General features: G+C 40.5%; 1 protein-coding gene across 1 annotated transcript in view; it reads right to left on the bottom strand.

The window, feature by feature from the left end:
- ABCG8 (ATP binding cassette subfamily G member 8) overlaps window positions 1-12,330 on the bottom strand; it is a 39,686-nt gene extending 27,356 nt beyond the window's left edge. The window contains exons 1-4 of the mRNA XM_069071777.1: window positions 12,152-12,330; window positions 11,794-11,965; window positions 7,675-7,767; window positions 4,589-4,745 (exon numbers count right to left, since the gene is read on the bottom strand). Of these exons, the coding sequence (XP_068927878.1) occupies window positions 4,589-4,745; window positions 7,675-7,767; window positions 11,794-11,965; window positions 12,152-12,330 (601 nt within the window). The remainder of the gene's footprint in view (window positions 1-4,588; window positions 4,746-7,674; window positions 7,768-11,793; window positions 11,966-12,151) is intronic.
- Between the last annotated feature and the right edge of the window lie 2,379 nt (window positions 12,331-14,709).

Genomic DNA, 14,709 nt, shown 5'->3' with positions numbered 1-14,709 from the left:
TTCACTGGAGATCAGATCCCCCCCTCATCAACCCCCAAATGAATTAACATCCCGTACTTCCACCCTGGTCAAATAAACGCCTGCTCTTGCCACAGCTGCATTAAAGGAAATCCAGTAGAGTTTGACTATCAAAGGGCCGCACTTGAGGACCTAGAAAGACGTAGGTGGCCTCAAGGCTCCACCTTTTCGAACTGCTGTCTAGCCTGGACACACAGGCCAGCCCTCAAGATCAGCTCTGAACTTGGGACTTTTTTGTGGCCATAGTTTGAAGCTGCAGGGCTTGACCACGCCAGGGTCAGAATATGACTTTGAGTGGATTCTCACGGAGGCAAGACCCCAGGGACCATCCTTTAAATGGCTTTACTTTTGCTTGCCAGAAAGATGCTCAGCCTCCCAACCCCACTTCGTCTTCTTCTGGAGAACGGCCGGAGTTAATTGCATTGTTAAGCTAAACTATTTTTGGCTCCCTGACTTGCCAGCAAACGTCTCATCATTCAAATTGTATTTGGTTCAGAAGCTAGTTTTATGGGAATGACTAATTTGGAACGTTAATAGGATGTCTTTTAAAAATGCAAAACTCAAGCCTGTTTGGAGGAGGAGGAATAAAAAAAGAAGAAATAATAGGTTTGGAAATTATTTTTAAACTACAGCCCAGTAGAAAGGCATGTTCTGACCTTCCCTTTTGTACTTTTTTTTTTAAATTTAAAACAAGTACCTAAAGACAGTCATCATTTGCTGTCCAGTTAAAGCCCTTCATTCTAGAATGCCATATTCGTTGCCATTGATAAAAAGAAGTAAAGGGGCAATTTGGATCCACTTCACAAAAGCATTTGATAAGGTGTATCATAAATTCTTAAAAAATTGCTTAAGACCAGTTTACTGAATGGCATTCAGACTCAGTTGTTCTCTCAACAAGAGTCATGTATGATTCCATTGGAATGGCTACTTTTATCAGTGATGTTCCCCCAGGTACAACAACTTTGATTTCATTACTATTTATTACTTTGGGGGTATAGACTAATTTTCTTCTTCAAGTGCTTTTTGAGCCAGGGGAAAGTTCCAACATGTGTCTGAAAAAATTCTTCTCTTTGCAGGTGTCTTGTTCACTCACTGCAGGCTATGTGATGCCCAGAGTTTCAATCTAGTGACCCCAAAACATTTTCCTCACACAAGTCAATTATGCCTCCTTCTTTAATTTAGGGTCTGTTGACTCAGTTTTCTGTTAAGAGTCGAGAACTGAATTTTGAAAGGTGACCAAACCACATGGTCAGCTTCAGCAAATGGGTGGGCTTAAAACACTTAGCATTTTTAGGTTGGTAAAGCTTATGTTATCTCTTTTGACTCTCACAACTATTCTGTGAAGTGGAGATGGTTGTCCTTCCTTCTCAAAGAGGACCAAAATACATCACTATGTTAGAGTCAAGTTATGGGGCATCTGACTGTGGCTGATCAGACCAATACAAGCTCGGAAAGCTCTACCATAGATTGGGCACAAATAGTCCATGTGAACACTGGTGGTAGATTCTCCAAATTTGCACACCTCATGTTTCTTTTGAGCTGTTTAAATTCTGCTTTGTTCATAGAGCATAGAACCTTCTCTGATGTGGGCATGCCAAGCTGAGCAGTCCTGTGCCTGTGTCTCCCATGTCACATAATCAATTCCAAAATTATTTTTTTTTGGAAAATTATCTATAGCTATAAACATTTCTTTTTTTATGTTTTTTGGAGGGCATTTGGGGTTAAGTGACTTGCCCAAGGTCACACGGCTAGTTTTTGTGTTAAGTGTCTGAGGCAGGATTTGAACTCAAGTCCTCCTGACTCTAGAGCCAGTGCTATACTCACTGCTCCACATACCCTCCTCTAAACATTCTTTTTTTTTTTTTTTCTTTTTTTTTTTGGGGGGAATTGGGGTTTAAGAAACTTCCCAAATGTCACAGGGCTTTTTTTTTTTTTTTTTGTTAAGTGTCTGATTTCGGATTTGAATTCAGGTCCTCCTGACTCCAGAGCTGGTGCTCTATTCGCTGTACCACCTAGCTGTCCCAATTCCAAAGTTCTTAAGAGAGACCTTGAGAGTGTCCTTGCATCACTTCTTCTGACCACCATGTGAGCACTTGCCCTGTGTGAGTTCTCCATAAAATAGAATTTTTGATTCTGTGAGGAACGTACTACTGTTTTCTCTGTTTTACAGCTGAGGAAACTGAGGCTGAAGTGTCTTACCCAGGATCACACTGCTAGTAAGCTTATGAGGCAGGATTAAAACTCAGATCTTCACAGCTCCAAGTTAAGCATGCTAGCCATTGAACCTCCCTAGCTGCCTTGAGGGAGGCAGTGTGGTATAGTGGAGAGAGGACTAACCTTGGAGTCAGGAAGATCTGGTTTCAAATCCTAGTGATGATTATTAACTATGTGACTGTGGGTAAGTCATGTAACTTCTGTGGGCCTCAGTTTCCTGATTTGTAAAATAGGGATGAAAATGTCTTTGGTATCAATCTGATGGAGTTGTTGTGAGGTTCAAGAGAGATAATGCATGTGTAGCAGAGGTTATGGAGGAACTGCTGATTTTCTGGGCTGGGCTACCCCCCATGGACCTGAACATGTGCTTTGACTCTTTGCTAAGTCCCATCCTTGCTCAGATGACCTTCTGTTTGGTCCCCAGTGACCAGGCTTATGTAGAACAGTGGTGTCAAGTGGATACAGGGGCCATGAAACCTTATGTAAGAAGCTCTGCCTACTGCCTATTGACTTAGTTTTAAACTGTGCTATTATCTATGTTTTAATGTATTTTCATTTACTTTGTTAAATATTTCCCAATTAGATTTTAATCTGGTTCAGGCTACACTTAGGAGCGTTGTGGGCTTCATCCAAGGCCTGATTTCTTAAAATAACCTTACCTCAATTTATGCCTTTTTCAAAGATAGAAACTCTTGATTCTAATTTCAGAACATGAAGGTATACAGCTACATGCATGGGTTCCCAAAGTGGGTGTTACTGCCCCTAGGGAGTGCTTGAATGATCTGGGGGAGGGGTGTAATAGTAGCCTCGGGTGCAATTGGGGGACATTGAATAAAAATAAGGGGACAGTAGAAGCATAAGGAAAGAAGAGAAGAAAATTTTGAAAAACCGTTCATAAGTGTTTCATCTGTTGTGTAACAGAATTAAAGTCGTAGTGATTACATTATTTTCCAAATAAACACACAAAAAGCAAGTTATAATTGATAAGTGGTCAAGTTGGCTGATAGTTCTTAACAAGTAAGTGTTGGCAGGAGAGCATGTTGGGCATCGTCAGGAAATCCAGCATGCATTGGCAGGAATATGCGCTCGTAATGACTTGTTTACAATATGATACTATACAGTTACATGACACAATATTGTGTCATCAAAATTTCAATGCAGGAAAAACCCCACAAATTTACAATAAATTATTAAATTTAAGATGTGCCATTTTAAAAAAAGTATATTCTTTTGAAATGTTGCAAATTTAAAAAAAAAAGGTTTAAAGATTTCCAGGGTGGCAATGAGTAATTTTTTTTTAAGGAGGTGGTAGGTCAAATAAGTTGGGGAATCTCATTTCAGCCACTGCCCCAAGAGTAACAAAATTAGATTATAATTGATAAACTGGTGGGTTAAACTAGAATAATGCTGTAATATAAAAGGAAATTCTGTCATCAGACATAAAAAGTTAACATAACTGTTCCATTTACAACCATCAACTCTTGTACATTGAAAACTGCCTTATGCCTGGGGGCTTTGCTCCTATGAGACAAAGATTCATTTGTAAGTTCCTAGATGAAGAGGTGGAAGGGACATGAGAGGTCATCTCATCTAAAACTCTCCTGTCCCCCTTATTTTACAGAGGAGGACCCTATACCTGGACAAGATGAAGCAACTTCTCCATGGTCATATAGGTATAAATACCAGAGCCAGGATTTGAACTCAGGTCTTGTGATTCCAAAGCTAGAACTCTTTCTATTTTGCCATCCTTATGCAACCAAGCTCACTGACTCATTGTTAGGAAAACACATATTAATGTGAATTATTCTTCTTATTAGTAAGACTTTTTCTTACCCTAATGAATTTGAAGGGCTTCAGTAGAGAGTGCCTGGCCAGGAGGGAGGAAGACCTGGGTTCATATCTGCCCTCAGTCTCTTCCTAACTTTGTGACCCTAGGTAAGTCACTTAACCCTGTTTGTCTCAGTTTCCTCATCTGTAAAATGAACTGGAGAAGGAAATGGCAAACCACTCCAGGATCTATACAAAGGAAATCCCCAATGGGGAATGGGGTCAGGAAGAGTTGGACATGATTGGGAAAAAAAAAAAACAACAATAGCAACAGTATGAATAAAGGGTGTTAAACTTGTCTGTGGGGAGAGGAGTGTTAGGATGATGGGTCTGTTCCCAGTCAGTACTTAGGATGTCTTTGTATGGTGCCAGGCTCATTTCCTGAGGCTGGTAGAGCCATCCTGAATGAGTGCCTGCTGCTGCTGTAGATAGACATCTAGGAAGAGTTCTTCATTCATTTCTATTCTGGGTCCCCAGTGGAAGTGGTCTTGGCACTGTTGTCCCCTTCCTGTTGGGAAGAGATGCATACCTGAGCTCTCCATGATAGCCAGCATCTGGCCACTCCTCACTTTCAGATTCAGATTCTGAATCACAGGCACAGGGGAATCCTGGTCTCGGTTCCACAAACAAGGCATTTTGAACTCAGTAAGTTGCTCGAACCATGGTGCCTGGCCGGCCCCGCTAACCTGAGAGAAGGGAAGGATGGAGGATACTCTTAAATTATGGTCAGTGTCATGTGGATGAGTATATCATAGAATCTTTTTAGACTCATCTCAACGGCCTCTGTCCAACTGCCCAGAACCGTAACTAGGGTAGGGTGATGGAGTACTGACACAAATTAGAGGATCCAAAATTTAGAGAAATAAGCAACAGATAGAAATATCAGAGCTTAGTCCCTAGTTAGCAAGAATAATGAGTATAATAAGGTAATAATGTCTGGTATGCTTCCTTCCCTCTGCTAGCTTCTCCCTAGCCAAGCCCTACTGTGCTCCCTCCTCCTATGATATGTTCTGCAGCTGCCGTTCTGAGTGTCCTGCCCTCTCTGTCTCCCCTTGACCATGAAATGTCTTGGAGTCTCTTCCCCCACTGGGGCTTGTGTCTTGAGGTCCATGGTCTTGCTCTTCAAACTGAATTTGTCTTTAAAAATTTATTTGATGGTACCTTTCATGCTTTTAGTTCCCTGGCTGTTTGTCATATTTTCTTTCTTCCCTCCTCTTGACCTCAGATGGCCATGAGCATTTGAATCTTACAGCAGCTAGGTGATGCTGTGAATAGAGCGCCTGACCTGGAGTCAGGAAGATCTGAGTTCTATTTGGCCTCAGACACTTATTGACTGTGTGACCCTAGGCAAGTCACTTCACCCTGTTTGCCTCAGTTTCCTTATCTGTAAAATGAACTGGAGAAGGAAATGACAAACCACTCCAGTATCTCTGCCAAGAAAACCCCAAATGGGGTCACAGAGTTGGACACAACTAAACAACAACAAAACTTTAAAACCCTAGTGCTGCCCACATAAAATAGATTTAAAGAACAACATATCTGCTATCTATAAAGGAATAGACAGCAGCTGTAGGTCAGACACAGTTGAACCCAGAAAGTGAGGTAGCTACAAGCAGGTTGTTATTATAGCCTATAAAATCATTATATTTGATGAAATAATTATATATTGCATAATATATGTATCCACTATGGTAAAATGTCCTTTTGTATCACAGTATATATATTACAATATATATTATATAATTTTTATTAAGCACCTACTATGTGCTAGTAGGCCAGGGCCACTGTACTAGGGCCTGAGGATACAGGTACAAGGAATGAAACAATATCTAGCATGCTACAAGGAGTCATTCAATAGGGAGGGAGTGGAAGTCAGCCAGGTTGGACACCCTGTTGAGTTATGAGAAGGGCTTGGAGATAAGGAAGGAGAAGGATTATGATCCATTGATGTAATGAGGAAACAAAATTGGGGCCTGAACTGGTCTGGTCCCAGCCGGACCAGTCATAGGTCTGGCCATGTAGTGGTGGGGTTCTTATGATATTTTAGGGGTGCTATCTTGAAGCAGCATTTGTTGGGAGCACAATTATGTGATTCATCCTGTTATGAGATGCCATGTTGGACAGATGCACTATCATACAAGTGGGTTCTGCTCCCACCCCTGACACTAGTGGTCCCGAGTAATATTCTAAGACAGGGGTTTGGAGATCTATGAACAAGTTTTGGTCTGTTTTTTTTTTAATATGACAATTACTGTATTTCAGTATAACTGGTTTCCTTTGTAATCCCCTGTATTTTATTTTATGCATTAAAAAACATCCTTCTGGATTGTCATCAAAGAGGACCATGACCAAAAAAGGTTAAAAATCCCTCCTCTAAGATGCAAAATTGTGGAGCGGTCGCTGATATGCATCAATAAAGGGAGTTTCTTCATTAGGGATCTTCCCACCTCCATGAAATCTCAGGTCCAGACCAAGACAGCAAAAACATCTCAATTTGCAAACCAAAGGATTATGAGACTGGGAAGGGCATAAATAGCAACAAAGCTTGAATAAGCTTGAATCCCCAGACAAGTCTGCGTGTCATCTTTCTGAATGATACAGGCCACGGCCCAGCTTGTTTGTGCCACTTGGCCTATCCCGTCCAGGCAGCCAAGTAGGAGATCCCAGGCACGCCCCTCCCCAGTCTGGGCTCCCATTCACTCTCTGCCTAGTGATAGTCAGAGCAAGAGGGAAAGAAGAGGTCTCCAGTCTTGAGTAAGGGGACCTGTGAATTTTGCAAATGCAAATGCAAAAAAAAAAGGTGATTTTTCATTTTCTTGAGTAAACCTTGCTTTGTTTTTGCTGAATAATCATATTTAATCCTTTCCTCCCTGAAAACCCTTAGCCTGAGCCTCCTCCCTTTGGATCTCACAACCTCTAGCTGAGGTTGCTAAGTAACATTCATAGTTGAGGAAATGTAAGGGATGGCTTCCTCAGAAAGAGGAATTCAACAGAAACCAGGATAAGTTGAGCTGGTATTTATATAGTGCCTTAAGATCTGTACAGCTGCTTTAATATTATCTCATTTGATATTAGCAAGCTGTATACAGCACTTCAAAGTCTGCAGAATGCTTTGCATGTCCTCTCGTTTGATAATAATAATAATAGCTAGCATTTATATAGCATTAGTAATGTTCATAAAGTAATTTACATGTGTTATCTTATTTGATGATGACAATAAGGATAGCATCTTAAAATTTACAAAGTATATTACATTACGGTTTGTTTTTTTTTATTTGGTCCTCACAATAACCTTGGGAAGTAGGTGCTATTATTATCCTCATTTTTCAGATGAGAAAACTGAAACTAAGAGAGATTAAGTTCCTTGCCACAGCTAATAAATATCTGTGGCATAATTTGAAATATATATATATATTTTTTAATTCCAATTTTCTATCCACTGTATCACCTAGGAATAGTTCTAAGCGAGTATACTGTTTCACTATCCTCAGAGAAGAGGTCTGACCCGTGGAGTTTTACACTCTTGTTTCTTTTGTTGAATTTTCTTCCAGGAAATGCTCAGACCACCAGTCACGGTCATAAATTATTATGTAAAGTATTTACTTGTACTCTTACCTGGTAGTTGAGATCCCTGATCTCCAGGGTGTTGGACTGGCCACTGTATGTGAAATACAGACTGTTGTCATTTTCAGAGAAGAAAACGCTGTCCTGTATTTGTAGGAAATAAATTACAGATTAGGAGGTCTTTCTGGGCTAGTGAAGAGGCAAGAGGGAAGGAGCAAATATTGGTTAAAACACCTAGTAAGATTGTATGGTTCCCCATTCGAGGGTTGAAGGGATTGATGTTTACAAGGGGTAGCCAAAGGCTTTCTGTATATCATTAACTTTGTTATTGCTGAGGTCTTTTTTCAAGTTAGCAGCCTTCTCCATGGCAGGAGACATATGGTAGGGCAACTCTCTTTCTGACTGATATTCTTTGTGACAGACTGAATCAGAACAATCAGGATACTGTCCGTATAGTAGGTCACTAGCATCAGTAAACTGGGGTGGAAGAGTGGAGATAAGAGCCCTAGGATTGAAACCAGATAGACTGCATTGAAATTTCAGCTCTGCTACTTAGGATGTGAGGGACAAGTCTTCTCTTCTCCCTGAGCTCTGATTATACCAATTTTTAAAATGAAGGGACTGGATTCTGGAAAACAACTTGGAATTATGTTCCCAAAGTCTCTAAACTGCCCCAGCAAAATCATTACTAAGCCCATTGCCCAAAAAGATCAAAGGAAAAGGACACATGGGTACATAATTCTAGCAGGTCTTTTTGTAGTGCCAAAGAACTGGAAATTAAAGGAATTGGGGAATGGCTGAATCAAATATGGCATATAAATGTAACAGAATATTATTAGGTAGCTAGCTGGTATTGTGGATAGAACCACAATTAGGAAGACCTGGGTTCAACTCCTAGCTACATGACCCTGGGAAAATCACTTAACTTCTCTGGGACTCAGTTTCATCATCTGTAAAATATATGATAATAATAACATGTACATTACAGGGTAATGTGAGGCTCAAATAAGATAGCTTATGTAAAGTACTTTGCAAAACCTTGAAGTGTTTATATAAATGCTAGTTGTTATTATTATTAAGAAATGGTTGAAGGGATAGCTTTAGAGAAACCTGGAAAGAGCTCTGTGAACTGATACAGAGTGAAATGAGCAGAACCAAGAGAACAATTTATTAAATAATCACAGCATTATAAAGAAAAACTTGAGAACCCTGATCAACGCAATTACCAAAATGATTACAAAGGACTGATAATGAAACATGTTTACCCTCTTCCTAACTAAAAGAGATGATGGACTAAAGATGCAGAATAAGATTTTCATTTTCAGATATGATGAATGTGGGAATTTGTTTTTCTTGACTACATATTTGTTACAAGAGTTTTAGTAATTTTTAAATAAGATGGGGCAAAAAGGGAAGTAGGGGTTAGGGATAAGATAGACCAAAAAAAGAGAAATAAATGAAGGTCATTAAAGCATTTTTTAAATACACAGAAGAGAAGAGAAGGGAGACTTTCAGGGATCCCAGAAAAGCAGGACAGCTTTGAAAGTTACATATTGAATTTATTATATATCTTAAAAGAAAAACAAATTACACATAAAAGAAATTCACAATTTTTGTGTCCAGTGCCTTTTCTATTCTACCACATATATGGAAATGCTTATATATGTTCAGAATAAAAGTTCAAAGTAAATTGAAATAAATAATATTAAAATTAAATGAGGGGGCTAGACTTCTAAATCTCTAAATCCTATGGCTCTGGAAAGTGTCACCTGCCTTTTTGTATTAAGGAGATAATCTCCAGATGGCAGAAGCACCCAAGCTGACTCTCTTTCCAGGACTTAGCAGGGAGCTGGCAATACTTACCTGGAGATGGTTCTTTCTTTTTCCTGACTCAGGATTAAGGATGAGGAGAAGTTAAATAGACAGTATGTAAAGAGGAATAAATTTGAACAGTTTTACTTCAATACATAGTGTTTGTAAGACACCATCCTATGAGAAATGTCATTTTATTCTGTCCTATAAAGAGCTTGGTCTCACTTGGAGCATATTTGGTTTTCAAAGGAAGCAAGGTGTTATCACTTTTTAAAGAAAATTGTGTTAGATGGACAATTCCTAATGATGTAAACAATCTACATGTATGGGTGCTACATTTTAGATACAATGGTTATTCCAAATGTCAATCCTATCACTGAAATCACTGGAGAAGACAAACCTCTACTTAGGTTCTAGTACTCTATTACATGAGCCAACATGGTATAATCTAGAGATATCCTCAGGACCAGTCAGTCGGTCAATGAGCATTTATTAAATGCCTGCCATGTTCTCGGCCCTATGCTAAGCACCAGAACCAAGGAAAGTTCTAGGTTCAAGTCAGTGGTTTGATGGACCAGCTCCAATTCTATTTTGCTGTTAAATCTCTCAGGAATCAGATTGCAGAGGTTTTAGAAGAGAGTGAGAGGAAAGTGCGTGAAACCACAAGTTTGGGTGGATTTTTCTAAAAGTTTAGCTAAGGATGTTATAGATACTCTGGAGCTATTCTCCTAGACCCTACTGGCACTGGCAGACTGGGGCCCAGGACAAGGCTGCTACATTTACCCTCAGGAGTCTAGGGGTTTACCCTGAGAGGACTGGGGGTGGTTTTCTAGTACTATAGCTCAACACTTCTTCACTAATGTGATGTCAATGTGATATCCATTTTAATCAGCTTTTAAAAAGAGTTATTTTCTGAGGTGGTATAGGAAGAACAGTCAGTACAAAATATCCTTCCCTCCCTCAAAGTCTACACTATTTGATCAAGATTGGCTAAAAACTGAAGTTCTCTGGCCTCCTTACCAATCCTGCCCCAGACCCTGCACAAGACATTCTTCTCCACCAGTAAGGAGAGAGTACCATACCAACAGGCTTGGAACAGGGTTACATAAGCACCTACTATGTGCCAGGCACTGTGTTAAACACTAGGGGTATGAAGAAAATTGAGAAATAGTCCCTCCTCTCTAGAAAAATGAGGAGACAATATGCCAACCATCATGTATAAACAAGATACACACACATACACACACATGTGCGCACACACACGATAAACTGGTGAAAATCTCAGAGGAAAGGCATTAAGATTTGGGGCACAATCCTGTAGAAGATGAGACTTTTGCTGAAAATGGAAGGAAGCCAGGGAAGTTAGGAGGCAGAGATGAGAAGGTCGGGGTCAAGGGTGCATTGAGAGAGGGGTTGGTGTTAGCAGGGAGATAGACCATCTTGTCAGAAGAAAGTTGAAATAGAAGAGAGACTGGAGAATAGTGTTGGAGGGATGTGGTGGTGGGGCAAGAGGGAGTTCTCCACTAATGGCTTCCATTTTTTCAGGGAAGTATGAGGTCCTCTGCTGAAAGGATAGAGGGAAGCAGGTACTGTGGGAAGATTGAGGTGGGGGTATAGAGATTTAAAATAGGTTCTGTGGTAAGAGAGCTGGAGAAACAATTAAGGAGGAGTAGAAGGAAGGGCCCAGGTGAGATTGGGTGATCAGTTTGTAGGGAACCCAATCAGATACTTCCTCCAGCTCTATTCAATAGCAAGAAGCTTGATTGGTTATTGTCCTTTGTTCTTGAAGAGAACCAAAATGATATCACTAATGTTAGAGGCAAGTTATAATGCATCCCACTATGGCTGATCAGACCAATATGAGCTCAGAATGCTCTACCATAGGTCAGGCACAAATAGTCCATGTGAACATTTGGGGTGGATTCTCTAAATCTGCACATCTCGAATTTCTTCTGAGCTGTTTCAATTCTTCTTTGCTCATAGAGCACAGCACCTCTTCTGATGAGGGCATGCTATGCTGGGCAGTCCTGTGCCAGTGTCTCCCAGGTTATATAGTCAATTTCAAAGTTCTTAAGAGAGCTCTTGAGAGTGTCTTTGTATCACTTCTAACCACCCTATGAGTGCTTGCCTTGTGTGAATTCTCCATAAAATAGTCTTTTAGGCAAGTGTATGTTTGGTATTCGAACAACATGGCCAGTCCATTGGAGTTGCGCTCTCTGAAATTGTTTGAATGCTTGGCAGTTTAGTTCAAGTAAGGACCTCAGTGTCAGGTACCTTATCCTACCAGGTGATCTTCAGAATCTTCCTAAGACAATTCAAATGAAAGTGATTCAGTTTCCTGGCATGGTGCCGGTATACTGTCCAGGTTTCACGGGCATACAACAAGGAGGTCAGCTCCACAGCTCTGTAGACCTTCAGTTTGGTGGTCAGTTTAATACCTCTTCTCTCCCTTACTTTTCTTTGGAGCCTCTCAAACACTGAGCTAGCACTGGCAATGCATGTGTCAATCTCATTAGCAATGTGTACATCCCTGGAAAGCACACTACCAAGGTAAGTGAACTTATCCACAGCATTCAAGACTTCTCCATTTTCTGTAACCGATGGTTCCACATATGGATGGTGTGGTGGGGGCTGATGGAGCAGCTGTGTTTTCTTGGTGTTAATTTTTAGACCAAAATTAGCACAAGCCGCGGAGAATTGATCCACACTTTGTTACATCTCAGCTTCAGAAGTTGCATTGAGTGCACAATCATCAGCAAACAGAAAACCATGCACCAGCACTCCCTCTCCTTTGGTCTTGGCTTGTAGCCTTTTCAAGTTGAATTTACCATCAGTGCGGTAGCTGACCTTGTGCTCATCTTCATTGAAAGCATTTGACAGCGTGGCTGAAAACATCGCGCTAAGAAGCATGGGAGCAAGCACGCAGTCTTGTTTCACTCCGTTGAATAGAAAGAAGCAAAGGAGATAAGACAAGGGGTTTGAGAGCTGAACTGGTTTCTCAGGGGAATCAAGATTAGGAAAGGAGGAGGGTGTAGCCAGTGCAAGGTTGATAGCCAACATAAGGACTGAGGAGTGGAATCACAGTGAGGACAAAGAACAGAATTGGTAGTTGTAAGGTATAAAGAAAGATGGAATGATCAGATAAAAGATTTTTGAAGTTCTATCAGATTCCTTCTCTCTTAATACCGAGCTGGAGTTATCTGCACTGAGAGAATTGTGGCCATAATTGGAAGGGAGGTAAGACATTTTGGCACGAGTCATTTTGGAAGGGAGGCCAGGCAGGTATGGATGGGAGCTGTAGTTGGGGATTTAGGACAGCCTAAAGGCGCTGGAGTGGGGTTAGGGAGGAGAGGAACATAGAAAGGTAAGTGGGGGAATGCCAAAGACTAAAAAAATTCACATTTTTTTTTTCTGTGCCTGGCCCTGAATCCAGGAAATGGGGATGCAACTTACTGTCCTTTTCCTCCTTCCTACACAGTATGGTGCCCTGCTCCCAGGACCCACAACCCAAGGTAGTCCTATTAGTATTAGAATTAGATAAACTTTTGTTAACTAGTCTGGGAATCTAGCTATCCTTTATTCCCTGGTTTCCATGGGAAAAAGAGTACCAGTCCCTAAACAACCATCTTAGGAGTGATCTTTTAAGATACAACCTTTGTATAAGATGGGAATTGCCTCTACTCCAATCTGCAGCACTTGCCTTGGGTTCATACCTGAAGTTTTGACAAATTATCTGTATTCCTAAAATACTAAAATATCTATTCTACTGACATCTTAATCAGCATGGCTGTCAGAATGTCTCTTGAATTACTGACATGTGACACAAGCGACAAGCAAAGTAAAATTATTTGCAGGTAGCAAGTTCCTTACTTATTGTGCTATGATTCTTAACTTCTAATCAAATCTCCAAGCTTGGGGTAAGGAATGATACTCAAAAAATACAAGAGTAGTTGTTTTCCACACTGGCAGTTAGATAACAAACATTTGTTAGGGACTTACTATGTGACAGGCAGGCGGTTAGGTGGCCCAGTGGATAAAGCATCAGGCTACTAGTCAGGAAGACCTGAGTTCAAATATGATTTCAAGTACTTCCTGGCTGTGAGACCCTGGGCAAGTCAGTTAACCCTGTTTTCCTCAGTTCCTCATCTGTAAAATGCCTTGGAGAAGGAAATGGTGAATTCCTCCAGTATCTTTGCCAAGAAAACCTCAAATGGGGTCATGGAAAGTGGGACATGACTGAACAAAGACAACAACGTGCCAGACACTGTTTGAATCACTGCAGCAAAAGCAAAGATAGGCCCAGTCTTCAAGGAGCTTACATTCTAATGGGGGTAAGACAACATGTAAATAGGAGCTGAAAAGCAGAGGAGAAGGGGCACCAAAGTGCATGATCGGAAGGTCTTTAGAGGGATAAGCATAGTTAAGAAGTAAATGGAGTACAGGCAGCTTGAGCCCATCCCTCAGATGGAGGACTCAGAAGGAACTCATCACTGGGAGAAGTAGAGCCAGCTGTATGATCAAAGGGATATTCCAGGGTGAGAAAGCCCCAGGATCTGAGGGATGCACCAAGGTGAAGTCACCAAAGTATTTGCTAGAGTATCAGTCTCCAAACTTTTTTGATCATGCATTCCTATCAGTAAAATATTTTTGTAGCACATACCCTGGATTTATGAATATTTATTTATAAATTTTATGCATGTATGTGGATTTAAGTTCAGCTTACTTTAACACTTGGTTTCAGTGACTGTCATAGCTGAAAAAGACACTTCATAAAGATGTAGATCTAAGTTCTTTTACTTAGGAATTGGTGACTGAGCTTACTGAAACTTGATTCTCATTTTTCAATCCTACCCACCAATATTGCAAAGGTTTACATTGAAATTTGCCTAGTAAATTCCTATCTTCCCTGACTTCAATCAATTATTCATGCAAATTGGTAGCACAGCAAGTGGGAGTGCCGGCTCCAGTGTCAGGATGATCTGGGGATCGAATCCTGGGCTCAGACACTTAGCACCCACCCAGAAACACCTGGCCATGTAACCTTGAGCAAGTTACTTAACCCCGATTGCTCATAAAAAAATTATTCATGCAAATTAATCCAAAGATATTGCTTTTTTGTATTTCTACCCAATGGGTCCATAGTCTACTGAAATGCCTCATTTGGAAGATTTTTAAAAATTGAGCCTCTAAGTTTTAAAAGTATATAAATATGAGTTTTTATAGATAACACACATCATTTTCAGCAGCAAAATAACATATCAAAGGAAACCTTTC

Source organism: Petaurus breviceps, unplaced genomic scaffold (assembly GCF_028583685.1).
Source record: "Petaurus breviceps papuanus isolate PSGF00001 unplaced genomic scaffold, PetGlider_PUasm1.0 90842, whole genome shotgun sequence".
Taxonomy (NCBI): domain Eukaryota; kingdom Metazoa; phylum Chordata; class Mammalia; order Diprotodontia; family Petauridae; genus Petaurus; species Petaurus breviceps.
The sequence above is the reverse complement of the archived record's forward strand: the minus strand, read 5'-3'. Positions and strand labels throughout refer to the sequence as shown.